At 38.2% G+C, this 20,420-nt stretch overlaps 1 protein-coding gene across 1 annotated transcript in view; it reads right to left on the bottom strand.

Moving 5' to 3' along the window:
* Positions 1-20,420, bottom strand: part of ascc3 (activating signal cointegrator 1 complex subunit 3) — a 224,412-nt gene that overhangs the window by 31,634 nt on the left and 172,358 nt on the right. Inside the window, exons 25-34 of the mRNA XM_084088603.1 lie at positions 16,828-17,048; positions 15,910-15,995; positions 15,653-15,819; positions 12,972-13,117; positions 11,933-12,053; positions 10,078-10,220; positions 6,092-6,229; positions 3,552-3,672; positions 3,337-3,469; positions 2,632-2,757 (exon numbers count right to left, since the gene is read on the bottom strand). Of these exons, the coding sequence (XP_083944729.1) occupies positions 2,632-2,757; positions 3,337-3,469; positions 3,552-3,672; positions 6,092-6,229; positions 10,078-10,220; positions 11,933-12,053; positions 12,972-13,117; positions 15,653-15,819; positions 15,910-15,995; positions 16,828-17,048 (1,402 nt within the window). The remainder of the gene's footprint in view (positions 1-2,631; positions 2,758-3,336; positions 3,470-3,551; positions 3,673-6,091; positions 6,230-10,077; positions 10,221-11,932; positions 12,054-12,971; positions 13,118-15,652; positions 15,820-15,909; positions 15,996-16,827; positions 17,049-20,420) is intronic.

Below are 20,420 nucleotides of genomic sequence, written 5' to 3' on the forward strand. Positions count from 1 at the left end.
TACGTGTTTTTTATTTATTTATTTGTGTGTTGATTACTATATCTAAAAATAAATAGCAAGTGAATTTAATAATTTGGGCTCTGTTGTTAATTGTAACCTTTAATATTACAGTAATGTGTAATTAAGGACTCCCTATATACTTTACAGCATTAGCCAAGATAGATTTATTTTATCCTTTGGAAAATTTTAATTATAATAGAACTTATTTAAACACATACACATTTGTTAAAAAAAGAAGAAGCAATTTTGTGTTTAGTTTTCTCCCCCCGCTGTACCGAACCCGTACTGTACCGTGACTTCAACACCGAGGTACGAACCGTCATGCTTGTGTACCGTTACACCCCATATATATACAGCTCTGGAAAACATTAAGAGACCACTGCACATTTTTCTTGAATCAGCATCTCTACACGTATGGCAGCCATTCCATTCCAGTGTCTGTTGAATCCCAACACAGGCACACGTGCTGATTAGGTGATCGCCTGAACCAAATCTTATTTAATGAGGAAAAGTATAAAAACCACTACTGTGGTCATCACTATCCTCTTGCAGGACCAGCTGGATGGCAAAAACAGTGCTATAGTACCTCAAAAGTTATTGGAATCCAAAAATAACTATTGACCACGCCAAAAGAGTTGAAATGGAAAGTTTTGAGTGAGGAAAAGAAGGGTTCAATTCTGGCTTTACTGGCAGAGGGACACAGTGAGCGTTGGGTTGCTTCCATCCTTAAAATTTCAAAGACGGCGGTTCATAAGAACAAGGTCAAGCATCAGACATCGGGGACAACACAGCTACAGACCGGCAGAGGGCGTAAACGACTCTCCACTGACCGGGATGACCGCCAACTCATTCGAATGTCCCTCAACAACCGTAAGATGACATCAAGTGACCTACAAAACGAATGGCAAACGGCAGCTGGGGTGAAGTGCAAGGCGAGGACGCTTCGAAACCGGCTCCTAGGGCCAGGGCTGACGTCGTGCAAAGCTAGAAACAAGCCCTTCATCAATGAGAAGCAAAGAAGAGCCAGGCTGAGGTTTGCAAAAGACCATAAGGATTGGACTGTAGAGGACATCTTCTCTGATGAGTCCAGTTTTCAGCTTTGTCCAACACCTGGTCGTCTAATGGTTTGACGGAGACCTGGAGAGGCCAGCCCAATCTCCAGACCTGAACCCCATTGAAAACCTCTGGAATGTGATCAAGAGGAAGATGGATGGCCATAAGCCATCAAACAAAGCCGAGCTGCTTGAGTTTCTGCACCAGGAGTGGCATAAAGTCACCCAACATCAGTGTGAAAGACTGCTGGAGAGCATGCCAAGACGCATGAAAGCTGTGATTGAAATCAGGGTTATTCCACCAAATATTGCTTGTAATATAATAAACTTTTATAAAATAAAATAAACTGTAAATATAATAACTTTTATTGAGTTAAAACATTAGTATTGTGTTGTTTAAAAATGAATATGAACTTATTTTCTTTCCATTATTCGAGGTCTGACAACACTGCATCTTTTTTTGTTATTTTGACCAGTTGTCGTTTTCTGCAAATAAATGCTCTAAATGACAATATTTTTATTTGGAATTTGGGAGAAATGTTGTCAGTAGTTTATAAAATAAAACAAAAATGTTAATTTTACCCAAACACATACCTATAAATAGTAAAACCAAAGAAACTGATCATTTTGCAGTGGTCTCTTTTTTTTCCAGAGCTGTATATATAGACCACTACAACTAAAGCCGGTTTCTAATAGTCCTTTACGACTGTTGCTTGTCAGACTGTATGACCATGATCCTCGCTGTAAGCCGTGTCACACTGTAGGATCTCAGCTGTTATTAATGTCACACTGTACGACAGAAAAGTTGTTTTACATCATCAATCAATGACACGCACGTTCACAGTGAGCTTCATTACACACGGGATTGAAATGGTGGCTACAAAGAAATCTCTAATGTTACTTTTGGTCACGGCTTGTCTTGAAAAACGAAGACACTCTGACGGTGGTCGTAGGAGAAGTCACTGCAGGACTGAGAGTCAAATCTTGTTTGCGCAACGGTCATTAATCGGCTGTCGGTCAACATGTCAAACTAACGATCAAATACTTCAGATTTTAGCCCAGGATCAGAGGAATCTTTTAGGACTTGCAAAATTTGTCTCAGACAGCAAAATCTCATATTCAACAATATTATTGCTCTGTCTGCATTGACACCATTATGTGAGAACTGAACTGAGCTGGACAAGGACATCACGGTTTTCTCCAGAGCGGATATATATATAAATGAACTAACTTAATAACTTTTTACAACAGAAATGAACCATCACTGAACTTACTAAAGCTGGACTGTGACGCTATTTTCCTCTGGAAAGAAACTTTGTTGTATTATTTTCCTGTCATCTCTGTAAAGCTGCTTTGAAACACTAAAAAGCGCTATATAAATAAAGGTGACTTGACTTTCAATTATATATTAGCAGCTTATTTTTATAATCAATTATTTTGCGCTGAATTACTGAGTGGTGGATGTGTGAAACACAATTTCGTTTTTATGTAGACCATAACAATGACAAATAGAGGAATGTGAATCTGAAAAGTTCAGCCGTATGCCGTCACCGATGAGACTCAAAAGCACATGCTGTACCTCGGGTTCATGACCAGCCTGCGGAAGAAGTATGTCCAGGTGATGTAATCCATGGCGTCTTGCTTTGAGGCGACTGTTCCTGCTGCGATTTCTGCATTCAAGTGGTCGGAGAGGACACTCAGAAGACTGAGGAGACAGAGAGAAGAAGACGCACACTTCTGTCAAAATCACAGTCCTGATTAGAGCTGCACAATTAAACACAACGATTATTTTATGCGCAAATGCTGCTCCATCTGAACACCAGAGGGCATCTCACACACACACACACACGTCAAATATGCCCCGCAGAAGTACGATAACACACGTCATTCCAGGAAATCCCTGTCGCTGTATCTGAATAAACAGAAGATTGAAACGCTTTGATTAAACATGACTAATAAACACACGACTGCCTTATTCTGTGTGAGAAGCACATCATCTCACAGAAGGAGGAGCTCAACTGTCCTTATGAAGTGAGTCTGGAGTAAAAGCATGTTATTAAATGTTGTCTTATGCTGGACAAGAAGTTCATAAATGCCTCTCATGTTTGGAAAGATGTTTGACGCGTGTTGCTTTTTCCAATGCACATTATAAGAGACTCAAACTCAACAACATAACAAATAATCGCAGCCGTTGCAATTTCAAAATCGCGAAAAGCCAAATCAGTTTAAGTGCGAGTCCTAGTCCTAAACCGAAACAGTGAGAGATGCATTGCTCTGTACACACCTCGACTCCACAGGGAACGGCTCGTACAAGAACTTCTTATAGAAGTCCTTCTTGATGTCATGCACAAGGATAACAGCCTTGCCCTGGTCATCGAACTGGGGCCGTCCCGCTCGACCCATCATCTGAAGAACATCTGGAATGGAAATGATAGAGATCAATGACATTGGACAGTCTGCGGAAACCCACACACACACAGATGTAAAAACAGATGTTACCTGTTATGGGGTAATCCACGTAGCGGTGGGTCTTCCCGTCGTAGTATTCTGTGCCCTTCACGATCACCAGGTGTGCGGGGAAGTTAACGCCCCACGCTAGTGTGCTCGTCGCTATCAACACCTTACACAGGACACACAGGGACACGGATGGGTGAAGTCGGAGTATTTCAACAAATCACTAGTGTGTTTGTAGGCCTGACATGCTGTTTTACAGTTTCCTATATAATCAGGGTTTGAAATTAACTTTATCACTCACCGGCCAATTTGGCCACTCAATTTTTAAGTTACATTCAGAACTTCTACTAGCCAAAGAGAAAAAGTGTATACATTTGGATTTCATACATTCATTTCTTATTCAAACAAAATCCTGCCATCCAGCCATCTCCTCCTTCCTCTTTCATCCCCATCACCAAAAATGTGTTTTAGGTGGACAGATCAGTACAGCACAAAGAACATCAAAAAATGTAGGTTGTTGGAAAATAACAATGTCTGTCAACCAAATGCTTTTTAATCTTCACTTTTGCTTCAATGCAAATGAACAAGCGTGCCGTTATGTGTTGCGAAGTGACGTGTGTGTTCAAGTAAGCAGATATGAGCAGATTCTGCGTAATACGCTGTATTTTATATATCATGATATCAGGATTTGCGCTAAATCTGAGCAGATTTGGCTTACACAAACTTCCCCAGCAAAGAGAGTAAACATAATAAGTAACAAATTGGCTATTGATTTGACAGCGTCACAGACGATCTTTACCCGGATTTGGCGAGTGTTAATTTCAAACCCTGCATATAATCCATATGTTTTTGGGAAGAGCTGAAAATGTCCCCACTCCCAGAAGATAACACTGAAATAGTTATTGTGAGAAATCAGAGCTGATTCAATGATGTCAACTCTGTTCACGCTTGATATTAGCATCACAAGTCGTCATGCGAGACAGCCTGCCGTTTACACCGGGTGATAAAGAGTCTTCCTGTGAGCACTCGTGATCAGATTTCAGTATCGCTGGGAAAGTTAGGGACAGGACGATTTTTTTATTTTTGAAAGAAATTAATACTTTAATTCAATAATGGTGCATTCAATTAAACAGAAGAAATGCAGAGTATTACCATGTTAGGAGCTCTCCCATCTTTAAATATTTGTAGAAAACTTTAGAGTCCTACCTGAAGGAATCGTGCATGTTTTACGTAATGTTCATATGATTGCTGGAAAAGACTTGTCTTATATTTCTGGCTTTGTAATCTAAATTAAAATAATACAAAATAAAATAAAACAACATTTTTTGTGCTGCCATTTTGACCAGGACTCCCTGGTAGAAGACTGTTATATCCCAATGGGATTATTCCTGGTAAAATAGCAGATGAATAAAGAAGTGACACTAGACACTTGTATCAAGGTCTCTGCAGAGTGTTTCAAATCATATTTAAGACTTTTTAAGAAAAATGTATATTGTATGTCCATACAGAGCAAACCCATACGATTTCAAAATAAATCATGCATCTAAAAGTTTTATTACATTCAACTGTGAAGTTGCATAACTGCAAGTTTTAAATTCTCAATAAATGTTTTAGTCAATATATACATATGTATTGAAATTTGTTTACGTACTAGCTGCAAACAAATGAGAGGGTGACAGATATTGAATTTTGCTGATATAATCATAATGTGCTTAAACTGTGCGGACACTAGTAAAATCTATATATTGAATCACTGTGTAAAATAATTATTCTTTCCTTCCTGTAACAGAGAAGCCCATCATCGCCTTTTGATGATAATTAATCACCTAATTGTTATACAATTTAAGATATTTAAGACGTTCTATGGCCTAAATTTTGATCAAACTGAATGCAAGACATTTTAAGATTAAGCACTCTCTTCTAACAACATTAAAGCTATCCATTTCAGATAAATGCTGTTCTTTTTAACTTTATGTTCCTCAAAGAATCCTGAAAAAAACAAATAAATGAATAAATAAATTGACCAGCACAACTGGTTTCAATACTAAAAATAATCAGATTTTTTTTGAGCATCAAATCATCATATCAGACTGATTTCTGAAGGATCATGTGACACTGAAGACTGGAGTAATGATGCTGAAAATCAGCTTTGATCACAGGAATAACATAGAAAACAGCTGTTTTAAATTGTAATAATATTTCACAATATTATTGATTTTACTGTATTTTTGATCAAATAAATGCAGCGCTGGTGAGCAGACGAGACTTCTGTCAAAAACACCTGTGAAATGTCTATATAAACTGAACTTCAGAAGTGTTTCCCATGCTAAACTGTTCTGCAATATATTGATGTGTGAAATATCACATTTGCATTATATCAACATAACCATTAATGTTTTTACAGCCAAGCCACTGAAGACATAAACCCATGAGAACAGCAAGAAGAACGTTTGGAAATCAGTAACTGTACGATGCTTGTATAATGGCTCAGCTGACGGGTATTTACCCAAACCCAGTTCCTACGTTCGATTTATTCCAAAGCGCGTTGGGAATGAGTGTGGAAACGGTTGATCTGTTGGTCTCACCTGGATCTTACAGTTGACGAAGAGCTCTTCCACGGTCTTCCTATCCCGCTCGTGAAGTCCTGCGTGATGCATCCCGATCCCGAACGCCAGCGTCAGCTTCAGGTTTGAGTCTCTTGCAGTGGAAATGATATCGGTCATCTAACAAAACACACATTTGATGAGTTTTGGTTCCTTGCCACTGTCGCCTTTTTCACCTTTGTTGCCATTGGCTTTTGGCTTGCTTAGTTGGGGACATTTAGTTTAATATTCAACAATATTATTGCTCTGTCTGCAAAACAAATGAAGCATCACTGAACTTGCTTAAGCTGGACTGTGACACTATTATCTTCTAGAAACAAACTTTGTTCATTATTTTCCTGTTATCTCTGTAAAGCTGCTTTGAATCAATCTGTATAGTAAAAAGTGCTATAGGTTACACTTTATTTTAAGGTGTCGTTGTTACAGTGTAGTTATATATTTAAATACTGAGTAATATTAAGCAACTACATGTACTTACTATAGGGTTAGGGTAGGATTAGGATTAGTTGCATGTAATTCTGCATAATTTACTGTTATTACTATGGTAAGCACATGTAACATATGTAACAAGGACACTAAAATAAAGTGTTACCTTGCTATATAAATAAAGGTGACTTGGCTTGACAAACATCGGCACTGTGCACTTTATTCATGAAGACACGAACACAGAAGAGATGGAGCTGTTAGGACAGGGAACAGTGGGAACACACGGAGAAGTGAGGAAGTGCTGCTGGCTGTCAGTCACACCGCAGGAGCTCGAGCCGTTACACGCTTCAGTGCAGTGAAACAGCGGGACGCCCCGTATATCACTGGAGCACACACACACACACACTCTCAGCACACGCACACGCATGAGCCTCACAGGCCGTCTGAAGATGAATGCTGGTGTATTTACATTCTCTCAACATTGTTCCAAAGCCGTATGCAGTTTTCCCCCGATGGCACACAACAAGAGACATTTCAAAGAATCTTAACAAGCTCTTTTCCACACAATAGCAGTTCTCTACACACACACACACACACACACACGTTGGGTTTTCATGTTTTATGGGGACTCTCTATAGACGTAATGCTGTTTATACTGTATGTCTCTCCTCTTACACAAATAATTAAACCGACCCATAACAGAACACTTTCTGCGTTTTTACATTTAGAAAAAACATAAATTTGTATGATTTAAAGCTGTTTTTCTCAAGGGGACCAAAATAAATAAAGAATTCCCCACAAGATCAAAAATGACTGGTATTACTATCATAGCAACACATACACACACACCAGTAAAGCACCATATATACACTATATATGATAAATCTTCTGAAGATGTAGTAACTTAACTGTTATTTGAATAGTTAGGGTCATATATTTGTATTGCCTTGCTAAAAATGATATACTTTTTCTGACTGTTTATTATTTGACAATCAGATTAAGTGATATTTGCTCATTTTATGAGTACTGAATCAGAACTGAAATTATGCCTTTATGAACAATGATCTTTTTTTCCTCCACTATTTTCTTTAGTTTCAAATTCAAAAGCCAGTATCAGAACTGTTACCAGAATCTTTTAATCATCAGCAGTCACAAGTACTGAGCCCCTAAAGGGACCTTTAAAACAAAAAAATATACAGACTTTCACATGCTCACGAGAAACTATTGCGTGCGCACAAGAAACTTTGGTTACACTGTATTTTAAGGTGTCATTGTTACAGTGTCATTATATATTTAAGTACTGAGCAATATTAAGCAACTACATGTACTTACTATAGGGTTAGGGTTTGGTTGAGGGTTAGTTGCATGTAATTATGCATAATTTACTGTTATTACTATGGTACGTACATGTAACATATGTAACAAGGACACTGTAAAATAAAGTGTTACCATGCACACTATAACCTATTTAATTTGTGCGTCACTGCCATTTTACTATGAAGAAAACAAGAGTATAGATGAATTAATTAACATGAATTAATAAAGATCAATTTGCTCCAAACTGGGTTTTGGTCAGGGCAGTAAAGGCTCTCTCTAATATCCCGCCCTGATGTCCGCTTTAACGCGTGAATCCAGCTTTATTCGTTCGTCATTAGGGCCGGGCAATACCACAACATTATTGTATATCGCTGATGTGTGGCAAGTATCGCAATGTCGATTATAACAGTCATAATAATAACGATAATCATCTGGAAATATGACAAATAGGCCTATATTTCACATTGCCCTAGATATCCACATTTATTTTTCTGGATTTCTTGATCGTTATATGATTTTTATTTTATTTTTTCTAACGTTGCTATTCATTTATATACAATTTATTTTGTTCAGCAGACAAAACAATTCCTGTTAATTCAGAATAGCAGAAAATCTCCAATTTCAATATATATATATATTATCAAGTAGGCCTAGGCTATTTTATTTTGGTTTGCAGTCTTCACAGAACATGTGTTCAAGAAAACACACTGATGATGTATTTCCGCTCTCTGTAACACAAGAGTGTGTGTGTGTGTGTGTCATGCGTACACTATTAAAGAAATTATCACCTCCGTAAGGCTGCAATTTTTATGTGATTACTTTGTGATTGGGATGAGAAACCATTCCCTTTTCCCCCTGAATAGCTCTCTAATCGAGTGCTTTGAAAATATTAGCACACATCTGTGACGGCGAGCAGAAAAAAGCTGTTTGTCCACATCTTGAAGTGATCTGAAGGCATGCAGTGGAACGGAAAGAGGAATTTAATGAGAGATGACACAGGCTTTTGCACCAGAAGCCGTACTGTAATCACAGATAAAGAGATACTGAGGAAGAGAGAACACACGACACCACAGAAATAACAACAGTAGCGAAGCAGAAGAACTGAGGAATGCTGCAGATCGCAAACGAGATCTTTGATGCCAAAGCTATCGTGAATAATCTATGAGAAACATCTGCATGCCTGAACAATACAGTTTTCTCAGAACTGACATTTTCCAATGACTTTTCTATTCAGATGTGCGGCAGTCATTTGAAAATCACATTAATTATCAACATTTTCCACGAGTGCTTCACAACCACGAATCGTCATTATAATTTTGTATTTTACCTTCAACAATATATCTATCGTTTTATCTTTTAAAACCTACTTTTTGTTAAATGTTTTGCCTGAAAAGATTGGCCGTTTTATTTATCTTTTAAATAAAAGGCACTCAGCTTTAATATTTAGGTAACACTTTGTAATAAGGTCGTATATGTTAACATTAGCTATATGTATTTGTTACCATAACTTATACTAATACATCATGTGGTAAGGGGCGGGACATTTCCTAAACACACTCGACCGCTCGACCAATCGCAACACACTGCTCCAGCCGACCAATCAGAGCACAGTGTGCTTTTCAGAAGGAGGGGCTTCATAGAGACAGGAAGTAAACAGAGCGTTACTGACAGACTGGGAAGAGAGGAGCCGCAACAATGGAGAATATGAGGAAAATAATCAACATTCAAGCAGGAAAACCTGTTCTAGAAGAGCCTGAAAACAACATCAAGACTGTAAAATAATCAGGGCATAATATGGTCTCTTTAGCATATATAATATTTAAGTTAACATATACAACATTGAGTTACTCCCTAAAAAGTAATGAATTATGTTACTTAGTTACTTTTTATGGAAACTTTTGGATTACGCTGGGTTTTTTATTAGCGTTTTTAGCGTAAGTCCCTAGTCCCTTTCACAACAGAAACATCGTGAGAAAGCAAAACTACTACTCCAAAGATCTCGCATGCTCACACTCTAGAACTACAACACCCATATCCTGCTCACACACACACACACCTACTCCCAAACTCAACACAGGGACAGAAGAAGCGTCAGACAATAAATGCAATTTTTTACATGCGCTACTTGATTAAAAAAGTAACCCAGATATTTTTTCTTGTAAATTTAAAAAGAATCTAGAAAGCAGTCTGATTAAGTAAAACCACTGTAGAGGATGAACTCTGACCTCTCTCTCATCCTGGTGGAGCCACTGTTTGGGGTCATCTTCTGTAGCCAGAAACGCAATGAGGTCCAGCGCCGTGAGCCGCGTCTGCCGGCGTGAGGACACGAATATGAGGACCGGTTTGGCTGGAGAATGTGTGCGAATGGCTGCAGGATAGTGGAAATAGAGAGAGTCCAAATATAAATGTATCAATCAAAATGCATGAAAAGCCCCCCCAAAAAAACATAATACAAAAACGAACAAAACACAAAAGCAATAAAAATGCAAGATGATAAAAAGTCAAATTTTGGTAAAAGTACAAAAGATGAATTTGTCTCAAGTTGCTTTTAGGCAAGTCAGTTCAGCTGGTGACCTTCCATTTTAGGGGTGTAACGGCACACAAAAATGACAGAAATGGTTTTGAAGCCACGATCTGGTATGTTTTGAAACAACAGGGCGAAAAAAATCCCCTATTTTAATTTTTTTTTTATTAAACAATGGTTTGCTGAAAAAGAAAAATTACGTCAGACTTTAAATAATAAAAACGTCTGTCAATATTGTAGCAATCGGCAGCAACACACAGTGCAGTTTATGGAGCTGTTGTAATTGGAGGAAGAGATTTGAAGTGCTCACACATTTAGATGCAAAATATGTTTTATATATACGATTATTGTATATATATATTTTTAATATATACGAATAAGCTTTGTATTATTCTAATACGCTCCGTCTATTTGACGCCAAGCGTGCCGAGCCTCGTTCATCGCAGTCTGCAAAGCTGAACATAAATTCGCTCGCTGTCAGTAAAATCCTTTTGCGAAATGGAAATACTTGCATGAATTTGTACAATTTACAGGCGAGTATTAATGATACGATGTAAGTTGTGCTCTGAGGGAAACCGCATCTTCAAACTCATGATTCAGTTTGAAGCGCTTCATATATAAAGCACGTCTCATGTCTCAGACTTGAATCATCCGGCAGCAATCACTTTGACTATATAGTATATCAATATAAATGATATTTTCCAATCCTAGAGGGAGTTTGAAATTACATTCTGCACACAGTGTGTTAATTAAAACAACTGTATTCGTCCGGTGCGCGTGTTCTGAACCAAATGACCCGCACCGACAATTTTCAGTAGGAATACATGTACCATTACACCCCTAGTGCTGTAAGCTTTATGCCGAACGCCACATGAACAAACAGGAGAACAGGTATCAATGCGTCCGCTTGTCAGAGAGTGTTATAACAGTACCAACTGATGACGATATCTATGGACTTTTACGGCTATCTATTTCTTTTAATGTTGGTGTTTTATTCAGTTTAAAGATAAAAATGTTAGTGAGAAAAAAAAAAACAATACCAATCTGCATATGCAATGGACATCAGTTATGCTATTATCTTTGCTCGCTCCTTTTAAGGTATCTTGAGTAAAACGGCGAAGCACATACAAAAGACCTGAACGGGAAGCGACGCGACCGGTTTCACAGAATACGGACGTTTATTGCGCATAACCCTCATTACAGAACTAAAATCTCCAAAACGGTTTACCAGGATTGTTTTTCAATGCCATATTTCAAATCAGCAATAAAATTTGACAGCAATAAAAAATTTAAGCACAAATCATGAAAAAGGGAATTCTCAGAAGTATAAGTCAACATAGTTGGGTAAAATTCCTCAACAAATATAATTTTTGTGCTCCTTTTTTGTGAATTTCCATATATATTGTAGCACAAATGAGGTTTGAGGACTTTAGATACAATTTCGGTCACTCAAATGTGTCGTTTAGAACACTTGTTGAGTACATTATTACACAATTCAGTGTTTCTGCATGAACTTTTCCCTTTAGTGAGTGTGTAATGTTACTGTAGTATTGTACCCTGGAAGACTGGTTTGTTCATGCTGGCCATCCGAGGGCAATAATGTTGCCCAGGAAAACCCTGGATGTGAACCTCCAACGGCACTGGGCGAACAGAGGGCCGGAAATTAAACAGTCCCACCTGAAATACAGACAGACATACAGACAGATGAATAAGGACAGCGCCACAAAACAATGCAAGAAAACCAGGGCCAGAAAGTGAGAAGACACAGAAAGACAGTAATAAAGAGAGAGATGGAGTGCCCAGCTGGCTGTGTGCCTGACAGAGTGGCCCATCTGGGGGTAATTACAGCCCGTCATTGTCCCCTGTCCCACAACCACGCTCTCACACAAGTGGCCCGGGCCTGGGTGCGTGTGTGCACATATTTAAAGGCCTGGATAATGGATCGGGCAGCTAGAGAGACGCCTCAGTCCAAACAGCACACGTCAGATTTATGGAGACCCCCAGCCCTTCCTTCCCCGTCTGTCTCGCAGGGTGACATTTCAGCAATAGTAAAACAACGTTTACATAACCACTGCTGTCTGCCCTGATGCTGCTGCATGCTGGGAGACGGGTGCTGGTTATTTATAGAGCCTCGCGCGCTCGTGTGTGCGAACACATACACATATAAACGCAGAATGACTGAAAGGACGGCTATCTGTAATGGAAACAGGATGAAAATGATGGTGCAGTGTTTCAGATAATATCTTTTGACTTCATCCCGTATCATTATGGGGGAAAGTGAAGCATGATTACACCGAAACAAGACCCATTAATTACTTCCAACTCTAAAAAAACTTTAAAAACCCTCATTTGGACGCCAAGATTTCTTGCTTGATCTGAATTGCCGTGAATCATTTGCATCTCATTTCAAATCTGAGAAGAGGAAGGAGCACTGATCCCGAAAAAAGATTAATTTGCCTGTATATAAAGTCTATGGATGGCCTCCAAAAGCGATTTGGATATCGCAAGTCTTGCATCAAATGTAGTAGATAGAGATGTGAAGGGTGTGTATGTGTGTGAACGTTGAGATGGTTGTGTGTTGCGGTGGTTTGTAACCTGTCCGATGCCCAGCCAGTCGGCTAGATCGCGAGCATTAGCCAGCGCTGTGGAGAGTCCCACCACACGGACTGGTTTTGAGGTGTGCGATGAGATAAAGTTGGTTCTGGACACGATGACCTCTAGAACCGGCCCTCTGTCCTCACCTGTGAAGGCAAACGAAATGCAAAAAACTGTAACAATACCATTTTTACATGCTATTATTAGAAATTATTTACTGGCTTTTTTGAAAACCTCCTGCTCACACATCAATCATGATCTCTCAAATGTAATGTACAAGTTAAAGTCCCTCTGTGGTGACAATCAAGCTTTTAATGTTGTTTAAATGTCTATGTGGTGTTTTTAATATGCTTTAAGACAAACCATGTGTAAATTCATAAGTCGACAGCATTGCTGAGTATTTTCTCCTTAAAACTGCAGTGAACCAAAGACAGTCTCAAAAACACGCTTTGAAATCGCTGGTGTTTCTGACGTCACAAACTACCTTGTAGCCAATCAGATCAACGTGTGATCGTCATTCAAGCTATTTTAAGGCATGAAGAATTTTTTTCAAGGAAAAAACTTTTAAATATGTAATTTTGGTGATCAAAGATGAGTTTTAAGGGATACAATTACTGACTCCAGGGGGACTTTAAGACTTTATGTGTGAAAGGTGCTAATGTTTATATGTGAATAAAAGGCTGTTCATGAGTTAAAGCAATCGTGTCTCTTCAGAACACCTGGAATAAACCACTCGATTCATATGGTTAACCATACTTTACCATGCCATTCTGAACTAATTTGAAGTTTTGCTTGTGTGGCCAATAGACAGACAATTTAGTTTAAAGTTACATGGTGCAGATTTAAAATAATATTTATGCATTTTTGTGTGTGTGTGTGTGTTGGCATTTCAGTTTTTGTTTGAAACTTGAGAAACAAACATTTCACTTGTAGCGTTATAATCAACTACTACAATTGTTTGCATTGTGAGTATGTATATAAACATTAATGTAGGTCTGGATAAAATAATAAAACTAATGCAGGCCTGTTGAGAACAGAACTCCTTTTATGTCCTGAATTGTGTGTACCAAACTAATTCATCCTTCAAGAATAAGGAGGATCTTTAATCAGTCTATTAAATCATACATGTGTGTAAATACATGCAGATACTCGTGTATATAGGGGTATTATCATCTTATCCAACTACACACGGTTCAGGACTGAAGCTGTCCAATTCATTTATATGAAGGTCCTTGACTTTTACACATTGCTAGCAGCTTTATTACATAGGCAAACATATATGTGGACAGCTGAACACCAGACTCATATGTGCTTGTTGAAGATTTCATTTCTAAACCATGGCCATTAACCGTGGTTTGTTTGCCCTTTGATGCAGAATAATAGTTCACACTCCTCTGGGAAAGCCTTCCACTAGATGTTGGAACATGGATGCTGGGATTTGCTAACATTCAGACACAAGAGCATCAGTGATGTTGGGCTGTGATTGGGATGTTTGAGTTAGGGGAAGTGTCACACAGCAAAACATGCTGTATTTTTGTAATGCTTCTAAGGTGCCACTAGTGTCGCAGAAACTTCAAGGCTCAGAAATACTTCAAAAAAATCGAAGAATGAACTAGTGTGGCGTCATTTCGAACAAACTCAGCTTGCCAAAGTGAACTTTCCAGTAAAGTACATCTTCGATCTATCATCATCTACCATCGCTCTGTGGCGATGATGATGTAATAGGTGGGTGTGGCTCTGAGGCTCCGCCTACTTTGACATGGAAATCTTCTCCAGTTCATTTCTTCTGTTCAGTGTTTCGAGGTCAGACGCTAGTAAAACATGAACACTGGAGAGCCGCTTTAAAATATAAACTGAACCAGTACTTCTAATTGAAAGCAACACTTGTTAATGTTTAATAACAAGTAAAGCTGTTTGCTTTAAAGGTGCAGTGTGTAATATTTAGGAGGCTCTGTTGACAGAAATGCAATATCATATACATAACTATGTTTTCAGTGGTGAATAAAGACCTTTATAATGAACTGTTATGTTTGTATTTTCTTAGAATGAGCCATTCTCTCTACACACACCGCGGGTCCGCTTACATCGACATGTTTCTACAGTGGCCCTGAATGGACAAACGCGTTTATGTTGTTCTTCGTGCAAAGAAGCTAGCTAAAGTCAGTGAATAAAACACTGACACAATGATGAACAAGAAACAATAATATTCGCACTATAAAATATCGTTTTACTGAATAATTAAGTAAACCTAATTTCTTAATTTATCTTTGTAAAGAAACCTCACTGCTTAACTGTCTCAGACGATGACATCACTTCCTGTCGGCCACCGTAACTTCTGTTGGTTGCAATTCGTAACCTCACCACTAGATGCCGCTAAAAATTACACACTGCACCTTTAAATAAATCAACTATATAAAATGCTATATAAATAAATGTGACATATCTTGACCGCTGAATTGCAGAGCTGGTGCAAACATATCCAGATCACTGTGATCAGATGCTTTCTGAACTGCTGTCATTTTTGTTGTGTGTTTATTGTTTTATTGAGAGGAAAGCGTGCAGCATTACATATTCATCTAAACGTCATCAGCGTGTGCGGCGTCTGAGTGTTCAGGCATATCAAACTAATTTGATCCCTCAGCGAAGAAGGACAAAGACTGCGTATATATTTGGGTGTTTACCCAGGAGATGGATCTCGTCTATGATGAGAATCGCCACTTTCTGCACGTAGCTGCGGTTCTGCCAGCTCCGGCTCACTCCGTCCCATTTCTCTGGAGTCGTGACGATCAGGTCCGCCTGCGCTATGGCCCGCATGTCTGGAGTAACGTCACCTGTTAACTCAACCACCCTGGAGACACCGAGGATGATAATGAGCAAATAAAGGTCAGGGTATAATAACAGATACATATTTGCCAGAAGAATCTATAAACACTCTCACTTCCTCCCGAGCTTCTCTTCGATTCTGATCTTCCAGTCCTCAATCCTCTCTCGGACCAGAGCTTTGAGAGGAGCGATGTAGACCACCTGTTCACACGGATACATGCCCGTTAAACCGAGTCATAGGAACTAAAACTACGTCCTAACTAGGGTTGGGAATCGAAAAACGAAAAATAATTGGATGCTTGTTATAAAATTTGTATTCCGATTCCTGTTATCGATTCCTTTGTGAGCATTTCAATATGACTTTAAACAATTCAAGCGCGAGACGACTCGCTCGCTGTTTTATGTACTGCACACACATCCAAAACATGCGCACAGAAAATGTGATTTTAAACCGCACTGTTTTCAGGCATGTGTAACTATATTGGATCCGTGCAACTCTTAAAGTGACAGCAGCCTAATATTCCTGCTATCGTCTCTATTATAACACTAATCAAACAACAGAAGACAAAGAGGAAATTCACTAGTTCTTTACTTAATAACTTTTTTAACTATATTTGTAATGTACGTTATTTATGAAATGCAGTGTTATTTTACATTTGATTACAGTTTCTGTACCTGAAAATCTTAAAACACTGTTTATTTCAATCGTATCTTTGTTCAGTTGTATCTATTTGTTGCTATTGCTATTTTTTATTGTGTTTACTTGTCTTTAATAATGCATGACATTTATATAAGTTAGGCTAGTTGTTTTTCTATGGTATTTGTGTGAGTGTGAGAATTTAAGCTGAAAATCATGAACGAAAATCAACAGGCTAAAGAAGCTTACATTAAAATAAGACTAAATGTGAATGATATCTAAGTTTTTTTTTTTTTTTACCTATTTGAAATTAGGAATCGATAAGAATCGGAAACGAAAATCATTAAAATTCAACGATACCCAACCCTACACCAGACACACAGCAGAGGTCACGACCTTGGAGGTGGGGTACATGTTGAAGACCCTGAAGATGGCCATCTCTGCAGCGATGGTTTTCCCGGAGCCGGTGGGCGCTCCCAGCAGGACATTAGTGTCCGTGTGGTACAGCGTGTGGAAGATCTGCGTCTGAATGGGATTAAAGTGCGTGAACTTGTATAGACTCTCGTACTCCCTGTTTCCCAGTGCAGTCACAGGCAACGGCTGCAGATCCAGGAGCTCTGGAATTAAACAAAACAAATAACTCACAAATCTGACTTTTCATCTCATAATTGTCAGATATAAACTCACAACTGCAAAGGAAAACAAAGTCAGAATTGTGAGATAAAGTCACGATTATGAAAGTCCTCTTTTATTTGTTACTCCATGGAAGAAACAAACAAGCTTCCATAGAAATGTGAGGTTTATCATTTTATAAAAGTTTTTGTCAGAACTTTATTGAAACATTTAGTATGTGAGTGCATTTTAGTAGATATTACATTTTATGTTGTAAGTCACCCACCCAACATTTTAATTTAAAATCATGCCATCGTTGCAAGAGTAATTATTATAATTAATTTATACACTTATTATTAGTGATATATATAAGTTCATGCAAACAAATCATGTAGTTCATGTAATTTCATTTATTTCGGTGTGTATCAGTACTTTTTGAACATTTACAGCACATTTTAAAATATTGATAACCGTGATAATTTTGGTCATTATAATTGTGATATGAAATTTCGTTTCATCTCTACTCATTGACTACACTTTGTTCATTATTGTGATCTTTGGCCTGTATGGTGATTAAAAGTCAATATTTTGGACTGCCGAGGTCTGCTGCCCGACCCAAGCCCGATATATGTCATGAATAATCTTTCGGTTCGGGTTTGTAACTAAGAAAAACTATATACATATATATATATTGATGATATATGTAGTTAAGGTTTGCATTGCATGGCGTCTGCTGTCCTGTGGCCGAAAGAGTGCAAGAGAGCGGAAGCATGTTTATATATCATTTATATATTAACAGAACTGTTGTGCGGATGTGTTCCTGCTCTTGTGCGCTCTTTCGAGTATGATAAGTTAAAACAATGACTGAGGGAAAACGTATTACAGCTCCGCGTGTTTTCTGGATAATAAGTGAGCCAGGGGACATAAACCTCTAAAATGACTAAATAATGTGTGTGTGAAGTGAATGAGTAAACTGAGCAAGGCACAAATCAAACAGCTGCGCTGCCGTGTCTACGCCTCTCTCAGAAATCAGAGCTTTATCAAGAGTACTAGCAATAAAATACTGCATCATTAACATTTTCTACGATTTGATATGTATATTTAAATGTTTTAAACCTCGAGAGGCGATATGATAGACGAGTGAAAACTCAAAACGTAAATCAATAGCGCATTTCTCTTGCATCTTTCAGAAATCAGCTTTGTCAAAAGTAGGCTGCTATCAAATAAAACATTACATCATACACATTTTCTACCACTTGATGTGTTTATTTAAATGTTTAAAAAGCGTTATTTTATCTGGTTTCAGCCAGTAAGGAGCTCAGCGGTTACGTGCAGTGTAGGTCTTGCAAAGCTGTGTTGGCTTATGGTAGCAAGAGTACAGGAGGTACATCTTTACAGCGACGGATTTCGGGTTCGGGTTTTAACACTGGTCGGGTCAAGCGATCTCGGGTTCGGGCTTCAGTGTAAAGCCCTGCAGACCTCTAGTACAGATACGATACGACTCCTGTGAGTTGTCCCGGGTCGCACTGCTTCTCGTGTGGCTGGCTTCGTCAGCGCTGAATCGTGGCTGGATGTCTTGACTACAATTTATCAATTTATCGTACAGTCAGGAATGAAACTCTGTATACATCGCACAATCATTTTAATCCTCACATTGTGTTCCAGTCATTTTGACCCAGGGATTATTTTCTTTTTCCTGAAAATGCTGGTTAATGTAATCGTATTGGACTAAAACTTACTGAATTTGATCTCACAGGGTAACGACGGGTTTTTTTTTTAATTACCAGCCTACAAAAAATTGCTTATAAATCTCTCGTTGTGCTGTGTTATTGCCAAATATTGGATTCAATCTTTTTATCAACTTGTGTTATTTCAGTTGTCACTTTTGTGTGTGGAACTGACAGATCATAGGCCTCATTGATCTGAGTTTATGCACTTCAGTTTTTTTTTTGTTTTTTTTTAAGGTGAATAAGCTTTAGGGAATTTTTTTTTTCCACTAAAACACTGAAGTGCATAAACTCAGATCACTGAGGCCTACGGTCAATCAGATCCAAAAAGAAATACAAAATCTGCACTAATTGAAAGAAAACAAGTTGATAGAAAGATTAACTCCAATGTTTGGTGATACTGATAACATAGTATAATGAGAGATTTACAAGCAATTTAATAAGTAAATTAAGCAAAGGATTTTCAACACAGCACAAGAGATCATATCATAAAATCTGTCATTTAAAAGATAAAAAAAGTAAAAAAGTAAAGTGGCTTTAATACGAGCCATATCTAGAGACCGGCATAACAGAAGCACCACTCACATATAGTCCTCTGAAACAAAAGCTTGCAGCAAAAACACAAATTTATAATTACGCCAAAGACTTTTGGGTCACTTACTCCATTTAATAAAATTTCAGAACTGTTGTTTGCCAAGAAACAGTGGGTGATTCTGCAGTGGTGGGACAAACTGACATTTCCAATTTGAAAGGCAATAAAAAAACACAGACTAGCACTTAAAATGCTGAAATGCCCCCATATGATTGCCCCTCATTCCACACAGCATTTCAAGTAGGATATATCGGCACCAGGGGCGATTCTAGGATTTTCATTTTAGGGGGGCTCAGCCCCCAATGAGGGAAAAAAAAAAGTTAGTTTATGGTCTAATGCTCATTATTAACTAGTTTCATTCATTCATCCAGTAACATGCATATGGCAGGGTTTTAGAATCACTGAGGTCCCGAATGTGAGGTATTTAGGGGGGTTCGGGGGCACCCCCGAGAAAATTTTGGTTTCTCTGATCTACATATGTGCATTTTAAGATGTTTTGAAGGCCAAAAAAATTGGATAACAACAGCTTTAAAACCATGTGCGGGCAGCTGTTTATTTTCCACACCTCATCAGCATCACACTCTTTTTCTCTTTGTTTTTATCTTGCTCTGTCTTTTCCCCTCCTAAAGCTGAGCTTTGACTGATATAGGCTTTTCATTTTTGTCTGTCAGTGAAGAAAGTAAACATAGGGTCAACTGATAGGTTGATTTATGAATCATTTTCTCAGACAAAGCTACCAGGAAAGCTAGGTAACTAAGTTTATTAAATTCATTCACAATATGTACACATTCATTATTGATCTAGGCCTAATACATGGCCGTAGACAGGGCTTTATAATCAAAGAGGTCATAAATTTGAGGTTGTTATGGGGTTAAACATTTTTATTTCTCTGATATGTGCATTTCAAGACGTTTGAAGGCCAAAAAAGGATAAGAAATATATTTAAAACCTGCTCTCTCCTCATCTCCATCACTCTGTCTTTTTCTCTCAGTCTCCTGATCTTGCCCTGTCTCTAATTCCCCTCCTAAAGCTGAACTTTTTTAATTTACTGAAGGCTA

This window comes from Abramis brama, assembly GCF_963993115.1.
Source record: "Abramis brama genome assembly, chromosome: 17".
NCBI classification, from domain to species: Eukaryota; Metazoa; Chordata; class Actinopteri; order Cypriniformes; family Leuciscidae; genus Abramis; species Abramis brama.